The 22890-nt window shown below is 40.0% G+C and overlaps 1 protein-coding gene and 1 pseudogene across 2 annotated transcripts in view; one reads left to right on the top strand and one right to left on the bottom strand.

Annotated features, from left to right (window-relative positions):
- Positions 1–3552, top strand: part of LOC149110486 (uncharacterized) — a 36569-nt pseudogene extending 33017 nt beyond the window's left edge. Inside the window, exon 9 of the transcript XR_016207863.1 lies at positions 2311–3552. The product of XR_016207863.1 is annotated as an uncharacterized LOC149110486 (transcript). The remainder of the gene's footprint in view (positions 1–2310) is intronic.
- A 9513-nt stretch (positions 3553–13065) lies between these two features.
- On the bottom strand, positions 13066–19342 carry LOC149110485 (large ribosomal subunit protein uL11m-like). Its single transcript, XM_089292293.1, has 5 exons — positions 19166–19342; positions 18980–19075; positions 17123–17139; positions 13407–13428; positions 13066–13158 (listed from the first exon to the last, which is right to left on the bottom strand). Exons 1-5 carry the CDS (start codon positions 19256–19258, stop codon positions 13066–13068), a joined length of 321 nt encoding a protein of 106 aa, XP_089148419.1. The 5' UTR covers positions 19259–19342.
- Between the last annotated feature and the right edge of the window lie 3548 nt (positions 19343–22890).

Raw genomic sequence — 22890 nt, 5'->3', positions numbered from 1 at the left:
TTGATATACGAGCAAACGTATCTCGAAAGTAGAACAGAAGTTGAGAAAATCATCTGGAATTTGCTGTCACGATTTTTTTCCGACACGCTTTACAGTCACCATGTAAATTAGAGTTCCGGGGGAGTGCTCCAAGAGAAGTTGGGTGGGGACGTGCGGCCCACTTCCTAAAACCCTTACCCTATTTATAAAAAAAATCTTCGATTTTTGCTACCCTATTTATGACCTGGCCAAAAATTTGATACCACATTTATGACCGTTGCGGCTGGCACAGTTACCCTAAACATAAGTTATGGAGGGCTTTTGTTGACAGTATTATTGATTATGATGGACAAGTAGCTTCGTCTAAGAAACATACCCAATTCAAGACTAGAGTGCTAAGACCATACCCTATTTAAGACCAAAATGGCCAAAATCAATACTGTACTTATGACCAAAACGGCTGAAAAACCCTACCCTTTGGGGCCGCACAGACCTATATAGCCCATTTAAAGGAGTACTCCCCCCCCCCCCCCACGGGGTTAGAGTCAAGCTTTTTGTCCTCGACGAAAACGCTGCAAAATATTTGCATTTACATTTGGATTCCCACAAAGTCACCTAGCTGTAACATGAGCTCTAGGCGACGTAAGATTACTCAATACAAATAAGCCGGATCCGAATAAACGAGATGCCAAAGATAGAACTGGCGATCGGAAGGGTATTTAGTTGCAATTGAACTCGAGCGAAGCAACACTCGCCTCGAATTACTAGTATATATACCTCAGAATAACTTACAACAAGTTGTGTTGCTTTTCTCACAAAATCCATCTTCGGGATCTTTGAAATCGTTTTCAATTTGTCCTAGATCGGACTCCACGCCATTTCGAAGCGAATTTACTTGATCGCGCTAAAATCGTGATGCAGGCCATATGCAACTGCAGCGAATACCGTCCAAATAACAGTACAAATATACAGCGATATTGTACAGTTATTTGTACAGTAGAAAACCTGTTTGTCGTATAGGTCGGCGCGCGCACGCAAAACTGTCACACTCTCCCCCTTTCATTGATAAATTTATTGACTACAGCAGTTGAATAATAAATATCTTATTACATCTTTTGGTGTGTAGTATCGCTTTTTATTACATAGACACGAGTGTTTTACTAGAGAATAAACCACTCGTAAAATTCATACGAAACCACATTCGGGATTCGTGTGGCGTATTTACCATATTCTCACTAGTGAGGAAATCGACGATGTTTTTCTCTTAAATTGTTCTTAAATTCGTTAGTGTATGATCGAAACATTTTCAGGTCTCCCTCGAAAGTCTTCGGCAATCTCCGGCAATCTCCGGCAATCTTCGGAAATCTTCGGTAATCTTCGGAAATTTCCGGAAAATGTTCAGCAACGTTCGTGTGACCTTCGGACAAGTTTTAAAGAATCTTCAGAAATCTTTGGAAAGTGATCGGAAATCTTCGGAAAATAGTCAAATACGCCGTCATCATTATGTCCATATAATAAAAAGAACATTACACGTTAACTCAAAGATATGAATTTTACGTTCTCGTGGCAAAAACAAAGATAAAAAGATATTGTTCTTGCCACTCGAACATAAAATTCATATCTTCTCGCCACCGTGTAATATCCTCTGCATATTTTTACTCGTTTGTATTTTGACGCGCCCTACGGGCTCGTCAAAAAAAGGCACAACTCGTAAATATACAGCGATACTACATACTAAAACATCTAAGAAGATATAATACTGCATATTGGTTTTCTCTGACAATGGCACTTAAAACTATTTTATCCCTGTTTTATGCAATTTTCAGCCTATTGCCCAAGCTTTTTTCCTATTTGGCCCAATTGTATCTCTCTTTTATGTCTATATTAAGGCTATTTTCAACCTATTTTATTTTCAACTTCTTTCATTCATATACTTTAAAGCTAATTAAAACTAACTTTCAGAAATTTTGACCAGCACTCTGGACTATTTTTTTGTTTTTTGCTAGTCTTTGTTTATAGGTTTAAAATTATAAATTATAGGTTTAAAATTAGACGAAAATTTGCTTTAAAATATTTCAGCAAAATAGTTGAAAAAAAAAAATACCAAAAAAGTTAGGGAAAAAAAACCATATAAAATAGGTATAAAATGGACATTAAATGGGCATTATTTTCGTAAGGGAACCTAAGAGACACATAACGCACATCTAAAGTCGTCGATGAGGCGATCCTGAAAATTTCTTGACAATAACCAGTACCCTGGTAAGCACTGATGATGGTGACATGGAAATTGCACTGCCCCCTGTGTTTCACATTTTGCACTTTATGTTACAGAACCCACGGAGCATAGACACAATGGCGAGCATCCAACCACAATATGTTGCGATAACCGTGTGTGTGATCGCCGTCCTATGTACGGTCGTCAACGTCTTCGACATGCTTTCCTTTGCAAGCCCAGGTACCCTGTTGGGATTGGCTTTGGGTGGATTCATTGGCGCGGCCTGGTATTGCCATAGGATTGTTGTTGGGAGGTTTTCTTGGCAGCGGGATGTACAAGTGGGCAGAACCAATGAGGAACGGATAATAGCTGCATTCCAACAGTTGAACAGGATAACTGCACAATCAGAATCTACAGATGAAAACCAGTAATGGAAACATTTATGACGGTTTGCAAATGAATCCGAAGCACCTCGAGTAGTTTAGGCATAACATACTTTCTGATTGATTTCTTCTTTTATCCAGCTAATCACTCTGCTAGATTGCATGGACCATTTAATTACTGATTGTAGTACTAAAGTTCGAAATGTTACATACACCTTGGGAAATCGTTGAAAACCACTTTGGATGTGTTGTGTAGTTCCAGTAAATACCCATACCTCCCTCACGGAAGGGATGTTGTCCAAGACTCCCCAGCCCTCTGGAAATTCCAATAAATCTTCATTCATTTCTTTAAATGTTTTGGTCTTAGAGACTCCTTCCCCCCCTCACACACACCTCCCAGGAAATTCCAAATCCTTCTATGTGGGGGGGATGGATATTTCTGGCATTGCACATTATCACTGTTTACTAAACTACACATCAAAGCACTATGTAATGACACTCATTTCCTTTTTTACAGCATATATATATGTTACTTGCCGGCTGGGAGGTCCGTATAGTGAAACACTGTGACCGAGGTCACATTTTTTCACTATACGGACCGACTCTAAGCCGGCAAATAACATATTTATTTTTTTCCTGCGGTAAATTGGCCTACAAGTGGGTTTGGTTACGCAACTTTGTCATTGAATTGGCTTACGCGCCGTCTAAACTAACGAGCGAACGAGCTACTAGACAAAGAAAGATGTATTAAAGAACAGATTTATTTCGAACTACTTTATGTCAGTTGCATTTAGTTCACTAGTTAAGTCCTCGCGCAAAGTTTGAAGTTGTACGACAAAAACAATTTCTATCAGTGGTTGCGAATCAGTCGAAATCTGACTTTCCTACCGTAAATTGAGTAGCAGAAAGCAAGGAAATCCGTTAGGTGTATTCCACAGAAATTCTCTTAAATACAGAAACGATCAGAGAGGTAAACTCGACTGCAATTGACTTTTTTTTGCGTAAATTGTGCGGCGAGAGAAACACAGGATTACGCGCCATTACGGCGCCGAGCTACAAGCAACCAAACAAACTCTCACAACTTCAAAATACTCAATTGAATTTACTTAGAGTGACTTCCCTTGCCGTTTAAAAATGAGTAGAGATAACTTGTGTGGATTAATTGTCGATGGAAGTGTAAAAAGGGCAAAGGTTGACCATTGCTGCTTGCTCACTCAGGAAAATTGATCAACACGACAATTTCACCCGGGCTGTTTCCCGCCGTTACCGTGACCGTGGTCAGAGATAGGAAAATCCGGACCGCGCTAAGAACCAATCGGATTGCAGGATTGGTTACCGTGCCCTCTTGGGAAAAAAGAAAAAGGTTATATGTCAGAAATATGGCAAATACTGTATTTCTAATCTGAGGATCAAGAGTAATTTTGCTTCTCAAGGGTATTTAGATGTGCTGGTGATAATGGTCTACTAGTAAATTAAGCAAGCAAAGCAACCAACAAACTTTTGGGGGGTATCACATAACGGAAAAGCTCATAAACCAGTAGCCTCTTAATTAATGGTATGTTTCAGACGATAGAGGGATTCCAAAAAGAAAGATTCGAGTGTCTAGCAAAAAGAGGATATTACACGGTGACGAGAAGATATGAATTTTATGTTCGAGTGGCAAGAACTATATCTCACGAGTGAGCGCAGAGAACGAGTAACCCACAAAACCGTAACCCACAAACCTGCTATTGAAGGAGAGCAGAACCCACGGAGCATAGCGAAAATGTTGGAGAGCCTACTACGCTTCCTTATGTCGCGAACCGTACCACAGTTCATTATGGGAGTCGTATTCGTGATCATCTTGGGTAAACGCCTCCTGTTCATCTTCAAACACTTGTTCTTGCAAGAGTCACTTTTAAACCTAGGTACCCTGATAGGAATTGGTGTGGGTGGATGCGTTGGCGTGCTCGGTTTTGTCTGGAAACATTGGGATGGGGACACTGGTATTGCTGCATGTTTGATGGGAGGTTTTATTGGCGGCGAGATGAACATGTTCGAAGATGGGCTAAGGGGTCAGCAGAACAGAGGACGTAAGGAACTGATGTCAGCTTTTGAACTCCGCGGCAGTGGATACTTGAAAGCAGGGGGGGCAGGTGGGCAGAGCCATTGAGGTAAGGACGACAGCTGCACCCCGTCGATTGAACAAGATAACAGAAAAATGGAGACATTTATGGCGGTTTACAAATGAATCTGAGGGGCCTCGAGAGTAGTTTAGACATCACATACGTTCTGATTGATTTCTTCTTTAATCGAGCTGATCACTGCATTGGATTGCATGGACTATTACTTATTGAGTTATTTTTTTTGTAAAAAAAAAATACCTCTTAGTCGGCGCGTCGAGTATGTTATGGACGGGTCAATGGGTGAGTGAGTGAGTGAGTGAGAGATGTATGTATGTCACACCAATCAGATTGGATCTACTATGAACAGCCAGTCAAATTTCTTGTTGTAAAGGTAAATGATATGTGAGAAACACAAGGTGTCTGTAAACACAAGGACTTTGGTGGTTGAAAAATAAGGAGTGACGTGTATGTTGCCGGTTTGTGATCTTTAGTCCGGTTTGGAGGAGAGTGTGACAGTTACATATGTACATTGGCTTGTTTTAGAGTGCATAATTTTCAGTGCAATGGTGGCTAGTTATGAACGAGATGAGTCTTGAGTTTTGAAACAGTTCATGAGTTAGAAGTAGGCAAATGGCACGAGATATTTTTATTTTTAATTACAAAGGGAAACTTGATACTTTTGTTTTTCACAAGGAGTTAATTCAATAAGAGGTCACGAGACGAGACTATTTAGATTTGAAGCATTTCTAACGTTTACGATAGTAAGTGCAGGTAACGATTGTTTTGTTCTTATTGCACGCAAATATAACGAGACATTTTTATTTGTTAGTTACAATGGGTAATTTGACACTCTTGTTTTTCACAAGGTAGTAAATTCAATTAGAGCTGGCGAATCGTCACCACTTGTTCCCACGAGATGTTTGCTATTTTTAGTTACAAATGGTAACTCGACACTTTTGTTTTTCATATGGGAGTAAATTCAATTAGAGCTTACAAGTTATCGGCTATTGTTCCCAGGATATTAAACAAAAAAAGCTTTCATTTCTAGAGTGTTTTTACGTCTCTGCAGTAGGAGTTTAATACTCTTATTTGATGACATTCATTTTAGTCCGATATTTTAAAGGTAAAAAGTATGAAAACTGTTCAAATGTTCTTTGAAGACTGCGTGGCGTCAAGTTAAAGTGCATTTAATTAAACCAGACTTTCAACGTGTCAGAGAGGTTTTTTTTCTTTCTTTCTATTTTTGAGTTATTTTTTTTTCCAAAAAAATACCTCTTAGTCGGCGCGTCGAGTATGTTACGGGTCAATGGGTGGGTGGGTGGGTGGGTGAGTGAGTGGGTGGGTGGGTGGGTGGGTGGGTGAGTGAGTGAGTGAGAGAGAGAGAGAGAGAGAGAGCGAGAGAGAGCGAGAGAGAGCGAGAGAGAGAGAGAGAGAGAGAGAGAGAGAGAGAGAGAGATGTGTGTATGTCACACCAATCAGATTGGATTTACTATAAACAGCCAATCAAATTTCTTGTTGTCAAGGTAAATGGTATGTGAGAAGATCTGATCCCGATAAAGTTCAGAACGGCCGTATTCATTCTTCTATAAAAGAGGAGGAAGTATTCATATATTGGGTTTAATTCGACATTTTCCGTGGGTTAGGCTGAGGATTTTAGTTAAATGAACGAGGTGAGCCTCGAGGTTTGAAACAGTTCGTGAGTTCGTAGTATGCAAATGCAACGAGATATTTTTATTTTTAGTTAAAGGTAACTTGATACTTTTGTTTTTCACAAGGAGTAAATTCAATTAGAGGTCACGAATCGTCGCTTCTAGTTCTTAGGACATGTTTTAGAGGGGACGATACTTTAGATTTGAAACAGTTCTAACGTTTACATTAGTAAGCGCGGGTAACGATTGTTTTGTTCTTGTTGCATGCAAATATAACACGATATTTTTGTTTTTTAGTTACTAAGTGTAATGTGACACTTTTGTTTTTTTACATGGGAGTAAATTCAATTAGAGCTGACAAGTTATCGGCTATTGTTTCCAGGATATTAAACAAAAAAGCTTTCATTTCTGGACGGTTTTTACGTCTCAGCAGTAGCAGTTTAAAAGTTTTATTTCATGACATTCATTTCAGTCCGATATTTTTTAAGGTAAAAAGTATGAAAACTGTTCAAATGTTCTTTGACGACTGCGCGGCACCAAGTTAAAGTGCAATTTAATTAAATCAGACTTTCAACGTGTCAGAGGTTTTTTTCTCTTTCTTTCTATTTTCGGTGAAGTTGTGTTGTGTTGTGTTGTGTTGTGTTGTGTTGTGTTGTGTGAAAACGTAAACTTACGTCTCTTACGTTACTTGAGTATTTTTGAGCAAAAAATTCCTCTTGGGGGTTGGAAGGGTTATGTGATCGGTGAGTGAGGGAGATATGCATGTGCGCGTGTCACACTGGGTTGTATCAAAGAACGAATCAAATTGCCTGTTAGAAAATAAGATGGTATCTACATTAATCTGGAGACATGTCAGATTACTGTAGTTTGTTCAGTCAAACATTTTACGGCTTACTATTTAGCTATCTTACCATGACCGATGTAACATCGCAACGAAAGAAAAAATGTCAAATTAACCAAATCATTTCTGTACCATGAATGCTCCTATCTCCGACACTTCACACAAAAAAATAACTCTTGCTCGCCTTGCGTGCCTATGTTTACTGACTGTAGTACTGAAGTTTTAAATGTTACATACACCTTGGGGAATCTTTGAGAACCACTTTTGATGCATTTTCGCTGTTCACCAAACTACACGTCAGAAGCACTATGGAACGACACTCATTTCTTTTTACAGCATATAAAGGTTATATCTGAGAAATCAAATGACACATTGTGTAATTCTAATCTGAGGATCAAGAGTAATTTTCCTTCTCAAGGGTATTTAGATGTGCTGGTGATTATGTTCTACTAGCAAATTAAGCAAGCAAAACAACCAACAAACATTGTTTATTGGGGGTATTACATTACAGAAAAGCTGATAAACCAGTAGCCTCTTAATTAATGGTTTACGCCATTTTTAATTTCATGCGTTTGTTCTGTTATTGATCATGAGTTTCGTCATAACATTGTCAAAGTAGCTGTGGATCCACGAGGCAATAGTATTTAAGTTTTGAGGACAATAAAATATCTTTATGCTGTTCTTCTCAGTGTGTTATTGTTATCCTTTCCCATCACCCGGTGCTGAACAAACCTGGAAAGACACGAGTAGTTTTTGATTGTGCCGCAAAACACAAAGACACGTCTCTGAAAGATCAGCTCCTTACTGGACCAGATCTGACCAATTCTATCGTTGGTGTACTGATGAGATTTCGTGAAGAACAAGTTGCATTGTCTGCTGATATTGAGTGTATGTTGCATTAGATCCGAGTAGCAACAGATGACCGTGACGCATTCAGATTCCTCTGGTGGCCAGACGGGGACTTGACCTAACTACTTGACCATCGTATGGAGATCCATTTGTTTGGCGCGACATCGTCTCCAAGCTGTTCCTGCTTTGCGCTGAGAAGGACAGCACAGGACAACAAAGGCGAATTCTCAGAGGATGTAGTCAAGACTGTCAAAAGGAACTTTTATGTTGATGACTGTCTGGAATCGGTTAAATCAGTTGAAAACACTGTCGAAGTTGTGGACCAGCCCCGTGAAATCCTCTCCAAAGGCGGTTTTCGACTCACCAAGTGGTCCTGCAACAGATCCGAAGTTCTGGATACAATTCCACAAGTCGAGAAAGCTCCATCCATCACTGCTAGATCTTGACCTAGAGAAGGATAAGCTACCAATGCAACGTACATTGGGGTTCCATGGGGATATGGAGAGTGACAAGTTCATGTTCAAGGTTGCTCCTAAGGACAGGCCAACCACCCGCCGTGGCATACTATCCTTGACCAGTTCTCTTTATGATCCACTTGGGTTCGTTGCGCCAGTCGTCCTCCCAGCCAAGAAATTGCTACAAGATCGCTGCTGAGAGAAACGTGGATGGGACGATTCAATCGGCGATTGTGATGGCGAAAGGTCGGAGAAGTGGCAGGGTCAGTTGGCCAATCTTTTCCTGATAACGGTAGACAAATGCGTTAAACCGGCCTGTTTTTGAAACGTGAAAATTGCCGAGTTGCGTAATATTGCAGGTGCGTCTCAAATTGCTTATGGAGCTGTCACGTATCTCACATTACTGGGTGTCGAAGAAAGGATGCATTGCGCCTTTCTAATCGGGAACTCGCCTTGCTCGTCTGAGACCAATGACTGTGCTAAGGTTGGAACTGTCAGCTGAAGAGAAGAGCTGGATATTCCGATTAACCAATCGACATTTTGGCCAGACTTTACCTGTGTGTTGCAGTACATCAGAAATCAGTCAAAGCGTTTCCACACATTTGTTGCAAACGGGTTGTCAGTTATACATGAGAATTCAGGACTCCATCAGTGGAGACATGTCAGATCTGAACACAACCCAGCGGATGAGGTCACCAGAAGTCTTGCAGTGGACGAAATGAGTACAAGCAGCAAGTGACTTAGCGGTCGCGGGTTTTTGAAGAAGGAGGAAGAGTTCTGGCCTTGTGATCCTACAATTTGCCAACCAGAACTATCAGATGACGATCCTGAGATCAAACGTGAAACTCAGCTCTACAACTAGTCATCGAATCGTCATGCAGGCGAAGAAGTCCTCTCCAGAGCGCTACTCATCTTGGGACAGATTACGAAGAGCTGTTGCCTGGCTATTAAGATTCAGAACGTGGTTCATTGAAAGATACCATCGCAATTCCATAAACTTTAAACCTCAGTGGTGTTTGGAAAGGGGATCTCCCCTGTCCGTGGAAAAAGTTCAACATGCAGAAAGGGAAGTTATCAAACACGTACAAAGGCTGTTATTTCCAGACGTCATTAAAGCCATGCAAAAAATCAGTTCATCCAAGTCTTCACGCCAAGTAACTTCCAAGTTAAAGAACCTGAAGATAACAGCTTACATGCGCAAACTTCATCTATTATTGGACGACGTCGGAATCCTAAGAGTTGCAAGGCGTCTGGAAAATGCCTTAATCAAGTATGAGCTGTTCATGTAGAAGTCGTGAATTCGCCTGATACTGATTCCTTCATAAATGCGTTTCGAAGATTCATCAATTTACGAGGATGTCCAACTACTGTTTCTAGTGACAACGGGACAAACCTCCAAGCTGGAGAGAGAGAGCTACGCGAATTGTTGAGAGACGGAAATCAAGAATCAATCCACAAGTTTGTTCACCAGAAGAATATCACATGGAAATTTAATCCACCTACAACCTCGCACGTGGGTGGTGCCTGGGAGCGTACGATCAGGTCCGTTCGCAAGATCCTGAGAGCTTTGCTAGGACAACAACTTGTCTCTGATGAAATGCTCCGAACATTGATGAATGAAGTTGAAGGGATCTTAAATGGTAGACCGTTGACTCCAGTCAATAGCGACCCAAAGGACCTGGACTCCCTAACACCAAACCATCTGTTGTTGTTAAGAGCCAACCCAAATTTGCCACCTGGAGTCTTCAACAAAGAAGAAATGTACAGCAAGCGACGTTGGCGTCAAGTCCAGAACATGGCCAATATATTCTGGAGGCGCTGGTTGAAAGAGTACCTGCCAAACCTTCAAGAGAGAGTGGAGTGGATTAAACCTCGCCGTTGCTTAGCGACCGCAGATCTAGTTCTGATTGTAGACGACAACATCCATCGAGGAAAATGGCCGTTAGGCAGAGTAACTGAAGTTTTCATGGGAAAGGATGGAAATGCTCGATCAGCTAAGGTGAAAACAGCCAGCACAATTCTGACAAGACCAATCATTTAGCTGTGCTTCTTAGAAGGAGAAAAGAAAGCTTTAATAAATGAAGAGACTGACCTCATCACAAAATTCACAGTATAAAGGATGATCAAGAGGATTTATTCTCGTGTCTGAGTATAGTTAGGTTACAGTAATGAACTGTAGACTTCAGTAGTTCATTGAGGGGAGGGGGCTATGTAGCCACGAGAGTTGAATTTTTTCGTTTAATCGCCTTTTCTTTCACTTATTTTGTCTTTGTGTTATAGATTGCGTACTTCTTTCGTGCAGTTTTATATGTAAATTAGTTTTTTCACATCGTGTTATGTAATCGTCTATTGTTTATCACGTAACCTCATTTAGTCTATTCATTTGGCTCAAAATTCCGTTTTATAGCGTTGTAGTTTTCTAGTTGTATTCAGTCGTTGTTCAGTCCGGAGTGCCTTACAGATCTTGTAAGTAATCTCGTTTTTTCCTTTCTATCTTTAGCTGTTTTTCGTATTGTTGTATTTTCGGTTTATTAACCGCGCGGCCATGGGCCGAGCGCGGTTCTAGGTTTACCCGGGGTTTATTTTTTTTATTTTTAACCGCGCGGCCATGGGCCGAGCGCGGTTCTAGGTTTACCCGTGGTTTATTTATTTTTTTTTTTTTGTCGGTGACCAGACGCAGAACTCCGCTCGGCCAAACTTTGAGTCACGCAACGTGTGATGTTTTTGCGCCAGAAGCTGTTAAAACAAATACACGGACAATTTTACGGATATTGTTTTCTTTTTTGTGGGTAAAATATATTTTCTTTTCGTTTTATCAAAGCGTTGGATTTAAAGGGAATAATAAATACGCTGAAAAAAGGTATTACGTCAGCCATGGAATGCGCTGACGTTGCAGCTTTCACTTTCGCTATGTGACAAATAAGATCGTGATTACTTTGCGAGTTTAGTTCACCAGAAGCGACGTTGATTAATTTATTTGTAATTTTGCGAGTATTTCTTGTGGTTTTGGGCAAATGAAGTAAATTCTTTGGCTGTTTCATCGCAGGGAGTTCATAGATCGGAAGGAAAATTAAATATTTGCAAGCCAAGCAAAGAACTTGTCAGAACGTGCAAGGATTACGTCATTGGTAGGGAAATAACCACCGTACTAAAGATAGCCGTGGATAACGCAATTCTTGAATTACGTGACTTGTGTGACTTCTTTGCTAGCCTTTTACTCAAGGGAAAAAACAATTTAATTTAATCGTGACTTTTAAGAAAGAAAGCTGTTGTTAATAGTGTTCGTATCTTCATGCCCATACGTATCCCGAAGAAAGTTCCAGATTAAGACCATTACGTCATCGGAGATTTCACACCGGTTACGACTGATGGTGCAATAATGCAGTTTGTGTTGATCAAGTAATGTGGTGTCTACAGTAATCACTGAATCATCAAGGATTGCTTTGGAATGTACACTGCGTTGCGACTTTAGAGCTAAGAAAACAGTTAAATTTTAAAAGCGCGGTTATAAGATCTAACAGATCTTCTTGTTTTTTTTTTTTTTGTCGGTGACCAGACGCAGACCTCCGCTCGGCCAAATTTTGAGTCACGCAACGTGTGATGTTTTTGCGCCAGAAGCTGTTAAAACATAAATACACGGACAGTTTTACGGATATTGTTTTCTTTTTTGTGGGTAAAATATATTTCCTTTTCGTTTTATCAAAGCGTTGGATTCAAAGGGTATAATAAATACCCTAAAAAAAGGTATTACGTCAGCCATGGAATGCGTTGACGTTGCAGCTTTCACTTTCTCTACGTGACAAATAAGATCGTGTTTACTTTGCAAGTTTATTTCGCCAGAAGCGACGGTCATTAATTTCTTTGCAATTTTGCGAGTATTTCTTGTGGCTTTAGGCAAATGAAGTAAATTCTTTGGCTGTTTCATCGCAGCGAGTTCATAGGTCGGAAGGAAAATTAAATATTTGCAAGCCAAGCAAAGAACATGTTAGAACATGCAAGGACTACGTCATTGGTAGGGAAATAACCACCGTACTAAAGATAGCCGTGGATAACGCAATTCTTGAATTATGTGACTCGTGTCACTTCTTTGCTAGCCCTTTACTCAAGGAAAAAAACAAGTAAATTTAATTTTGACGTTTAAGAAAGAAAGCTGTTGTTAATAGTGTTCGTATCTTCATGCCCATACGTATCCCGAAGAAAGTTCCAGATTAAGACTATTACGTCATCGGAGATTTCACAACGGCTACGACTGATGGTGCAATAATACAGTTTGCGTTGATCAAGTGAGGTGGTGTCTACAGAAATCAATAAACCATCAAGGATTGCTTTGGAATGTGCAAAGCGTTGCGACTGTATTGTCAAGAAAGTAGTTAAATTTTAAAAGCGCGGTTATAAGATCTAACAGATCTTCCTGTTTTAGTTTAAGTTTGTATTTATTAATTCTGTATATAATGTTTCGGTTTTCAGTGAATCGTTAGAATCAAAGACGAATTCGAACGTACAGGAGTGTGGTTTACATTGTGGTCTGATAGTACGGGACCTCTTGACCAAGTAATTTCAGACTTGACTTTAACCTGATGCTTGACAGGCTAATGGAATAAGGAATGCTGAGGCAAGGACAACTGGTTACCTGGTTTATGTGCCCCTTTCTCAACCTGTGCTGCTGCTTTAAGGAAATAGGAGTATTTGTCTCAAACCAGAAGCATATCACCTAGAAACGTTTAACTCTGGTTCAATGCTGCCGATTATTCCGAACCAATCAAATTTAACTTCCTAATATGGAGCAAGGACTCTCGCGTGGATATGTCATATACGCGGTAGCTGCCTCTTTCGCCCCATGGCGAGTTCGCTTCCACCGAGTTCGCCTCCAACCAGATCGAGTCGTTTATAGAGATTATTCCTCGTTCTTTTATCTACTGCCTTATTAGATTACTGGTGGCGAGGAAACTTCACTTGGTGGCGAGGTGACTTCGCTTGGTGGCGAGAATCCCTGGTGGTGAGATGACCGGTAACCGTTTGACTTTGTTGCAATATATTCGGGCGCGAATAAGCGAACAATTATAATCTAAGCTTATCAAACATACACAGACTGAAATGGTTCTTCGAAAACGTTTATAACTGGATAACGACCACCTTAACACGAACACTAAAAGTTGGGGGCGAACTCGATCAAGTTGAGTCGATGTGGGGGCGAACTCGGTGGGGGCGAACTCGCCATGGGGCGAAACCGGTATAATTCCAATGTCTGAGGCAAACTCATTAGTAGGCCTGTTACTTTAAACACATTCAAGCAAGTTGAACAACACCAAAATCATCTTTATCACACTTGTCAACAAAATAGATACATGCAGCACATTTAAAATCTTGGATTTGTAATGTTATTTTTTGCCACTTACATTGGTTGCCCTTAACTTAGTGGTTGTGGAAGCAAACCATACCCTACTTCCACAATATTATTATCAATTTGCCATTATTCATTTATTCATTTATTTATTTATTTATTTATTTATTTATTTATTTATTTATTTATTTATTTATTTATTTATTTATTCATTCATTCCAGTTATTGCAGTTTATTTTTGTTATTTTGAAAGAAGCATCGCTCATTAGGGACTGTTCATTTTTTTATGGGGTGGGGAGGGGGACGGCTGGTGGGATTTGATAAAAACTACCTCTTCATCAGAAATTTTTTTTCCTACCCCCCGTGTACCCCTAAATGTCTGTGATGACCCCCCATGAAAATTTAAAATTAAAATCATTGCAGTCTGAAAAACATAGATGATTTTAAGCCAGTATAAGCAGTTCTGACACTGCACCAGTTAAGTCATAAAAATAGACAAGGATCAGAGCCCCTAAATCATAGCTGACATTGCCTTGACTGTTTGATGAAAGGGAGTTGCATGGTCATTAGTGAAGGTTTGAGCGTATTTACAGGGTTCAAAGAGGGGGGTCTGAGGGCATACCCCCATATGAAAAATTGAATGTTCAGGACTTCAGGAATTTTATTTCAGGCATTCTAGCAGACCTTTTGCACTGATAGATGCTGTCATCACAACACCCACATTCAAATAGAAATAAACAAAGCCTGAAAAAAGCTGACATTGCCTCTTTTTAAGTTACTCAAGGAGGTTTAGCTATATTTAGCAACCAAATTCTTACAAGGAGGTTAATTCCTGCTGCAGGGTACCTAGCATAGCGGGGGGGGGGGGGGGGGTCGGGGAAGACTTTAAAGCTTCAGACAGGGTTCGTACCCTTTCCGGAGAAAAAATTTCAAGGATTTTGCCAGGACTCAGCATGATTTTTCCAGGACTATAAAATTCACATTATCCCTTTCACTCCCGAGATCTCAATGTTAATTCTCCTTACTGTATGCCATAAATTTCATATTTTTTACTTGAGTTCAACAGATTCCCAGAACTTTCCAGGACCATTAGCCTTTTTCCAGGACTTTCCGGTCCTGGAAAATACCACAATAAATTCCACGACTTTCCAGGTTTTCCAGGACCCATACAAACCCTGTTCAGAACCCGAGGAATGCTATTTAGGTATTCTGGCATAAATTTTGCACTATGCAAATGCTATCATTAAATACCTGTGAAAAAAAAGGAAGAAAATTAAATACAGTCGAACCTCTCGTAAGCAACCACCCAAAATGTCAAGCCTAAGCGGTTGCTTATGAGAGCTTAGACCACACTGGGTCAAAATTTCGCCTCATTAGCATATGGCAACTGCAGAGACTTACCCCATGTTTCAAATGCTTTATTCATGTCAAAAGTCAATTTTGGGAATGAATCCAGTACTTTCCAATGAGAAATTTCAGTCTCTTGTACTACACAGGAATGCAATAATGATACAACATCAGATTATCTACTTTAGGCTCTATTATGTGTCAAGTGGTCGCGGTCCTTTAAGAGGTGGTTGCTTACAAGAGGTTCCAAATATAGTGCTTTGACTTAGAAACTTTTTGTAATCTGGAGACCTGGTTGCCGAGGAGAGTAGGTCACAACTGGAGGTTCAACTAGACCTGTATTCAAGTTAAAAGAGACAAAAGCTGACATTTCCTCTGTTTCATCAAAAAGAAGTTATTTGTGTAACTTGAGCTATATTCAGCAACCAATGCTATATTCTTTCTGGCTACCACTTCTCTGGGTTCCCCTTTTTGATATTTCTGTTCTCCACTCCCACTGTTTGAGCAAAAGCAGGACTTGTGTTATTTTTGGAGTCACAACACAAAGGTGAAGTTGCTATTCAGATTGGCAATTATTCTCAGCACCTTGAATTGCTAAGTTTTGCATTTAATTTACACAAGTCACACAATGTAAATTACGCACATACACCAAAAAAGCTTTTCATTCAGTTTGAGTGGCTTTTATCTTTCCTTAACACAATCATGATCGTCTCTTTGCCACCCTATTAGACACTCAACAGAATAGCCATAATTTTTAAGGTGAAAAAAAAAAAAGATTCTGGCATTTTCCGAAAAGCATGGATCTGCTGTTGCTCTGGATACAATAATTTGCCACCTTGAAACATCAAGGAACAACTCTAAACAAGTAAGTACATCAAGTAAACTGTACGACTATAAAGCTTGAAAATGAAGTAAATGTGCATGATAAACGAAAGGTTTGAAACTAACCTTGACGACATGATGGCTTGTTACCAAACAAGTTGTAGCCCACTTGGTTTACCACCTAGCTCTGAAAAAACTTTCGATAATGACTCGGCGAGGAAAGGAATTAAATCTTACTTTAACACGAACAAGTTCTCTTCCTTCAAACACATTTAATTTTACTACTTATAACCAGGCAGACTTTTTTTCTTGTCCTCCGTAACATCGATCGCTGCAATCTGCTTCGCAATCCAACAGGTGGCTGGACGTTCGACTACATATAGAGATCTAGAACTTAACGAAGCCGTATCCGAAGACTGAGAGCCGCAGCAGACCCAAACTTTAACAAAGAAAACCTTATATATCCTCAGGCGTATATGGATGATACTTAACCTCCGAAATTTTGCTTTGCCATATCTCTGAACTTCCATGACATACTTCAAACTGTAGCGCTTATTACATTCCAGATAACACGAAACGATCGACCGTACAATATCACGATCTTTGCAACTGTCCTGAACTATCTTCCTAACTTCCTCACTTTTTCATACCTCCCTTACATATTCATACCACCTAACCTGAAGTACCGCATATTTGTCGCGAGAGAACTTCGCCTGTTCACTAGATAAATCAAAAACTCTCTCACTTATCTCATAATTATACTACGGACAGACTGCTACAATGTTTTACCGATCCGAACTCGCTGGCACAAGAGTCCAGTTAAATCTTGAATGTTTCTGCCAACTCACCAGAAACGTAACTCTTTCAACTACAACCCATCTCTTAATGCTTTTCCCTTGACACAAATCTTCTTTATCATCATGCCCGAGAACTTCTTCGCTTTAGACGCCATTTTGAACAGGTTTGTTTTGCGAGAGATTCACGCGAGGAGTTCGCGAAGAGCGCGCTATTCAGAATTCCCTTATATGGGCAAAAATTAGAAGAGCGATTTTCATTGGTTGGGAATAATCGGCAGCATAGTTTGAAACAGATAAGGGAAGTTAAACGCTTCTAGGTGATCTGCTTCTGTCTCAAACGTATAAGTCTTGTCAGCCTGAAATATGAAAGAAACTGTGGCCTGCTAGCAGAATATTTTTCTCTCAAAACCAGGTAGGTAGTAAGAGGTGGATTGCTTTAGACGCACAGGGATAGGGATGAAAACAGCCCAGCCTCTTCTCATCCATACCGCCCCATTGCATTTAGGCTTGCAGATAATTATAGACAACGATCAGACCCTAAGAGAAAAGACTGGCTGCTTGCAGTCTAAAGGAAATGTTGACAACAGCACCTTACTTGGACTTTAGGCACCAAGGGGACTCAAGCTCCCTACCCACCGAACTTTTGGTGACAAAATTTTGGTAACAAATGTTCCCAAAATCCAGGAAATAGCACCTCATAGCCAGAAAGCCGGATAACTTTTATGGCAAAGCTGTGAAAATGAATCGGTGAGCAATGTCAACATGTGGGGAGGCATTGTAATGTGATACTGTCACTGATAGTGTCACGCAATGCAAAAGCTTGAAAACTAAATGTGCTCCATTATAAATATACCATGAACCCAATCGAGCCAAAAACTGTGTAAAATGTGAAGTTCTTAGAGTGTCTTATATCTGATGAAACTGAGACCTCAGGCCCCAGTTGTTTGAAGGCTGGATATCGCTATCCACTAGATAAATCGCCTATCCACTGGATAAGTGTTAACAAACCACGTTATCCGATTGATATTGATTTATCTAGTGGATAGTGTTATCTACCTTTCAAACAACCTGAGCCAGAAGGATATATCTTTTTGTTTTGGAATATGACAACATCAAATGAACTGGCAATAGGTTAAGTGTTGTCAAACCTTCTGTTTTCAGTGCAGTTTAATTAGCTTATCTCATTACCACTGTTCCTCAAAAAAAAAAAATGAAACATTGACAGAAATCCGACCATTTTAAATTTGTCACCACTCTGACTCCCTGTAACCACTGCTTGTGCTGTCCTCTGATCAGTTGTCATGGCTTTACCACTCTTGCATGTGAGCCAATGGTGAGCTTGCTTACAGGCTATAGCATTTCAAAGAACACATATTTCAAAATTTGCCAGCAGGTTGTCATGCCTACTTTATAAAGATGTGCTCTTTTAGCAAGTATCAAATCCTCCAGTGCAGGGGCGGATTTAGGGGCAAGGGAGTGGATTGGGTGACTAGCCACCCCCTTTGGAGAAGCAAGAACTTAACAAAAATGAAAAAGATTGTGAATATAATGGTAGAAAGAAAGGCAAACACTCTGGACAGGTACCTCATTGTAATTACAAGTAATTTTTTCTAGCTAAAATAGTTGTGACATTGCTAGTATTTCTGGCGCAGCAGTTTTCAATTAGGTTCCAATTCTCAAACTGAAGCACGGAACACGACCCATTGATTCTACAACCTCAAGGTACAAGCTATGCCATGCCTCCCTCCCCCCCCCCCCCCCCTCCCCGAGAAATCGTGAACGAGCCCCAGCCAATCAATAAGTTTTACCCAGTTACAGATGGACATAACAGTTTAGGCTTGCAGTTTTTATGTTTGGGGGGCAAAAAAACTGTTGTTACTGTTAGAAACACTATCCTGAGATACTACTCAGAAATACCAGCCTGAGATTCGAGAAATTATACAGCTTTAGAGAATATATAGCAGGGTTTAAAAGTTCTGCAACAAACCAGATTACTTGTTCAATTTTACCAAAGAAAGAGAGAACAACAAAAACGGACTGGATTGTGAACCAACCAAAACTAAGCTTAACTTCCGCGCCGCGCCTTAATCTGTTGTACAATATTAGTTCGAGAAAATCGCGAAAAAGCTTAACTATTGGGGTGTTAAATTTGTAATTTAGCAGCTATAACGTTACCCTATGTCACACAAAAATTACCTTGTAATGGATGATGTTGATGATCGGAACTCCAGTTACGATGTGTTTAGTTCGTTCCTTGAATTCTTTGCAAAATTGAGCTATGTTCACCCCGCGCTACAAAATGCCAATGAAAACAGAAAAGTAACTCTTCTAAAGCTCTTGTAGATAAAACGTGCTCGAGACAAAAGCAAAGCAAATTTTTACCTCACCAAGAGAAGGGCCTAACGGAGGAGACGGGGTGGCATTTCCAGCTGCAATGTACGTTCGCAGAACACCACTCATCTGCTTGGCCGCCATCTTGAGTACGCACGGGTAACAGTCCCAGGTTACATTGCGCGATCTGCAAGGACGAAGTGGGGGTTTCCCCCACCAACCCAGAATGCACTAATACGGGTTTTACCCGTCACACATTTAAAAGAATAATTAGACAATTTCATCTGACAACAAGTAAAGTATCAGGCTTTTTCTTGTTCTCATGCTAATTTGGGTAATTGTTATCAAAATACCACTGCGGCAAAGGAAAAAACGACACGATTTCTCCTGAAAGTGAAACTTGCGGGGGTATACCTGAAATTCTGTAACAAATTCGAATTTTCTTTTTCACCAGAATTTGAATCTTAAGGTATTGAAGTTTTATTCTGTAAATTTCTGTTACTGTAAGTTCAGAGCTCGTTTCCTCAAAAAGAGTTATTTTTGCCTTTGAGAAAATATATTTTTAGAAGGATTTGTCAAATTGAACTGAAATTTTCAAGATTTGTTGTTCTAAGTTAGTTTTGTGTTAGAACTTTTCCATACAGTGCATTTTGACGAAGTCATGCATTGAAACGTATGCTGGATTTTCTGTTTCACATTTGACTGGTCACCATGTCCTTTTAGCTTTTCAAAAATCTCTGTGCTTAAAACAGTAAGCTATTTGTCTTCTTTCAAAAAATTAAAATATTATTTATTTTGACCAGTTCTTGTAGGAGTTATCTTTTCTCAAGTAACCCCTGGTGTTCCCCAGCAGGTGGCAGATTTAATCAGCTGGTGTCAGGTTACAATAAAGTTCTAGGGTACAAAAATATTTTTTTCATAATCTTTGGTCTTTAAGCTTTCTAAAAATGAATACTTTGCCATGGTTTGGAATTAAATCTTGGCCATGAAAAAATTTTGAAAAAATGGTGTGTTTTCAGATGTACCACCGCCTAGCAGTCTCTCTAAAAGCGGTCCACTGCATTTCTGGTCAGAAAAAAGTTTTCCCTCAAACTTTTCTCAGTGAACTATCTTGGGTCATGAGTAAATGCAAAGACTTCAGTTTTTGCAAATACATCAAAAAAATGTTTTAGAGCTCAAAACAATCATAGTCGGAAAACGCCTAAATTTGAGCGGTCCAAGGACGGAAAAATTCCTAAATTGACAAGCTCGCTGCTCAAAGGCCACCAAATGTAACAAAAAATTGTTATTATCCCTACATTAAGTGATCCTTCAAGGGTGAGAGATGCACGTTACTTTTGACATATTTTGTTTTGGGGGATCCTGAAAATTTATCGTTTACCACTCGTTATATCACTTTCTGAAAACCTGCGAAAGTAGCTTGTCTTCGATGGCGTTTATTTCCCAAGTCCAGACCCGGCCGCTCAAAACTCCTCCTGAATTCTGCTAAACAAGGGTTAGGAAGCATAGCAATGTAAAAGTACCTTGCGCCTTTCATCTTTCTGTCCCACAGCGACTTCAAACTTTCTGTGCTTTGCGCGAATCTCACAGTTCATTATGCAAATTAGGTTGTCACGCAAGTTCACATTCAAAACGCTTTAACATTGTTACATTTTACCTTAAGTCTAAATTAAAAACGATTACACAAAAATAAAAATTACTAAAGGCTTAAGTAGCTAAAATTGGTGACTTATATGTTCCCTTGTACCGTGCCGTGAGGAAATCCCTGGGAAATATGTGGCGGCTCCAAAGTATTATGCAAATTTGGTTGCCTGTAAAACTTGGTCTATATAATCGGGAAACTTTCATGTTTTGGAATCTAGCTTTTCTTCTATTGACGATTTAAAAAAGAAATATGTGTAGTTCAATATTTGCATGCACTTAAGGTTCTAATACTTAAACATGTAAAATTCAGCTTTTACTGCGTGTGAAAGGCTTCTACAATGAACACTGAAATCGACAATTCGTGACCAATGCATTCAATTCAATTAGCTTCTATTCTGTTTATTATCTTCTATTCGGCAACTGAAAGTTGAAAGGCGACATGGTTTAGCTTTGTAGGTTTTCGTGGATTAGTATATCCGTATCATCTATGAGCGAAGTTAAATATTTAGTAACTTGAAATAGTTTGCGCGGCTAGAATTAATATCAAAAAAATCAATTTTGGCTTTTGTTATTACCCGTTGAAGCGACCGCCCATCGGCAGGAATAGGCAATTTTATAACTAATTTTTGGTGGCCTCGTTTAATATCAATTTTGTAATTCAATTTTAGGGGCATTTTTGGTAAGAAATTTCAGTGCTAGTTGTGTGGTGTTAGTTTTGGCTAAAGCCTAGCTTACATGATTAAATTTTACCACCGTGTCTGACAAATCAGATTAAATGGATACCTATCTCAAAACAAAATGTCGCGCTTTTTATCGCGCACGTGTACAGACCGTTGTGGGATTCAATAGAAACATCGGGTATCATTAGCCTACTTCAATGCAATGACTCCATAGAAAGTCACCTTGCTTCCATCCATTTGTCACGAGAGACCATAACAGAGGGACAGCTTATCTTGGCGAGGGCTGACCTTTTTGATTTAGACGAGTCGCTTGTCGCGCAAATGTCCGTATGCGCCAAGCACAGGCACACGTATGGGAAGTTCCGCCAACCCAGAACAGCCTGTCAGTATCCAGCACATCAAGGGCGTCCTGGTAGGAGCCAGAAAGGGGCAAAGAGCCGATATTCAGTGAATCTTGAAATGACTAAAGCCATCAAATGTATGGTGTTCTGTTCAAGTCGGCTCAGGTGCGTACAACGAATTGTAACTTTCTTACACACCTTTTGTTACATAACACAGGCGTTAAAACATTTCATCGTTTTTCTTTGCCAAATAGTTTACTTCAGTTTTAGATTCTGATATGGGATAGTTTTTCTTCCAGTCAGACTTTGCAAAGTGAAAGTTCAAACGGAGCAACAACGGCGGAGGCAGAATCCCTGAAAAGTACCTCACGATTGCAAATGAAATGGACACTGCAAAAGAAACACGCAAGTGTGAGATTTTCTCAAAAGGTTAGGCGGTATCTGATACAGAAGTTTAACATCGGGCAAGACACTGGTAAGAAAGAAGATCCAGCCCAGGTTGCGAAGGATATGTAGACTACTTCCACAATAGACGGAGAGGGAATGTTTGATAGAACGGAGTGGCTCTCGAAGTGTTAAATTCAAGGTTTCTTTTCGAGATTGTCTCCAAGCATAAACCAGAGAAGTCAGGAGCGAATAAAGTTGATGAGTGGAGGTGAGCTAGATACAGACACAGAGGAGGACGACGATTTAGCAGAGGAGTACGCTTGCAAGTTAGCGTAGACGAGGAGCATTTGAGAGAAACAAGGGAAGCTGTCCCGGGGAAAGTAGGCTTGACCCACCCAATCTTGTACGATATTTATGATCTGTGCACCTTTGCAAGAGAGGCGAAGCTACCAACTCTCAAGGTCAAGATGCTTAGAGAGATCTGTACACATTTCGACCTCCCATTTCAATCTAGAAATACCAAGGCAGTTCTTGTTACAAAAGTGAAGGAAATGGTTTCAGAATGTAGTTGTAACACCCAACAGTAATGACAGTCAAAGACGCTGTTATTTAAAAATAGTATGCAGCTGATCTGGGGACGAGACTAGGTATTCGTGGTACCTGTAAGCATTTAGACCATATTTCCTGCGAGCAACGGCCCAGGGGCCTATTTCTCGAAAGCACC

This window comes from Orbicella faveolata, unplaced genomic scaffold (genome assembly GCF_042242905.1).
Source record: "Orbicella faveolata isolate gen_17 unplaced genomic scaffold, um_ofav_v1 contig_24, whole genome shotgun sequence".
NCBI classification, from domain to species: Eukaryota; Metazoa; Cnidaria; class Anthozoa; order Scleractinia; family Merulinidae; genus Orbicella; species Orbicella faveolata.
Note: the sequence above shows the minus strand (reverse complement) of the source record. Positions and strands in the feature narration are given on the sequence as shown.

Excerpts from the sequence above, each read along its gene's own strand:
- LOC149110485 (XM_089292293.1), bottom strand. The coding sequence starts at position 19,258 with ATGGCGGCCAAGCAGATGAGTGGTGTTCTGCGAACGTACATTGCAGCT. Across the intron at positions 19,076-19,165 it reads TAGGCCCTTCTCTTGGTGAG|CGCGGGGTGAACATAGCTCA; the intron begins GTAAAAATTTGC and ends GGCATTTTGTAG. Across the intron at positions 13,159-13,406 it reads AAGTTTCCTCGCCACCAGTA|TCCTATTTCCTTAAAGCAGC; the intron begins ATCTAATAAGGC and ends TGAGACAAATAC.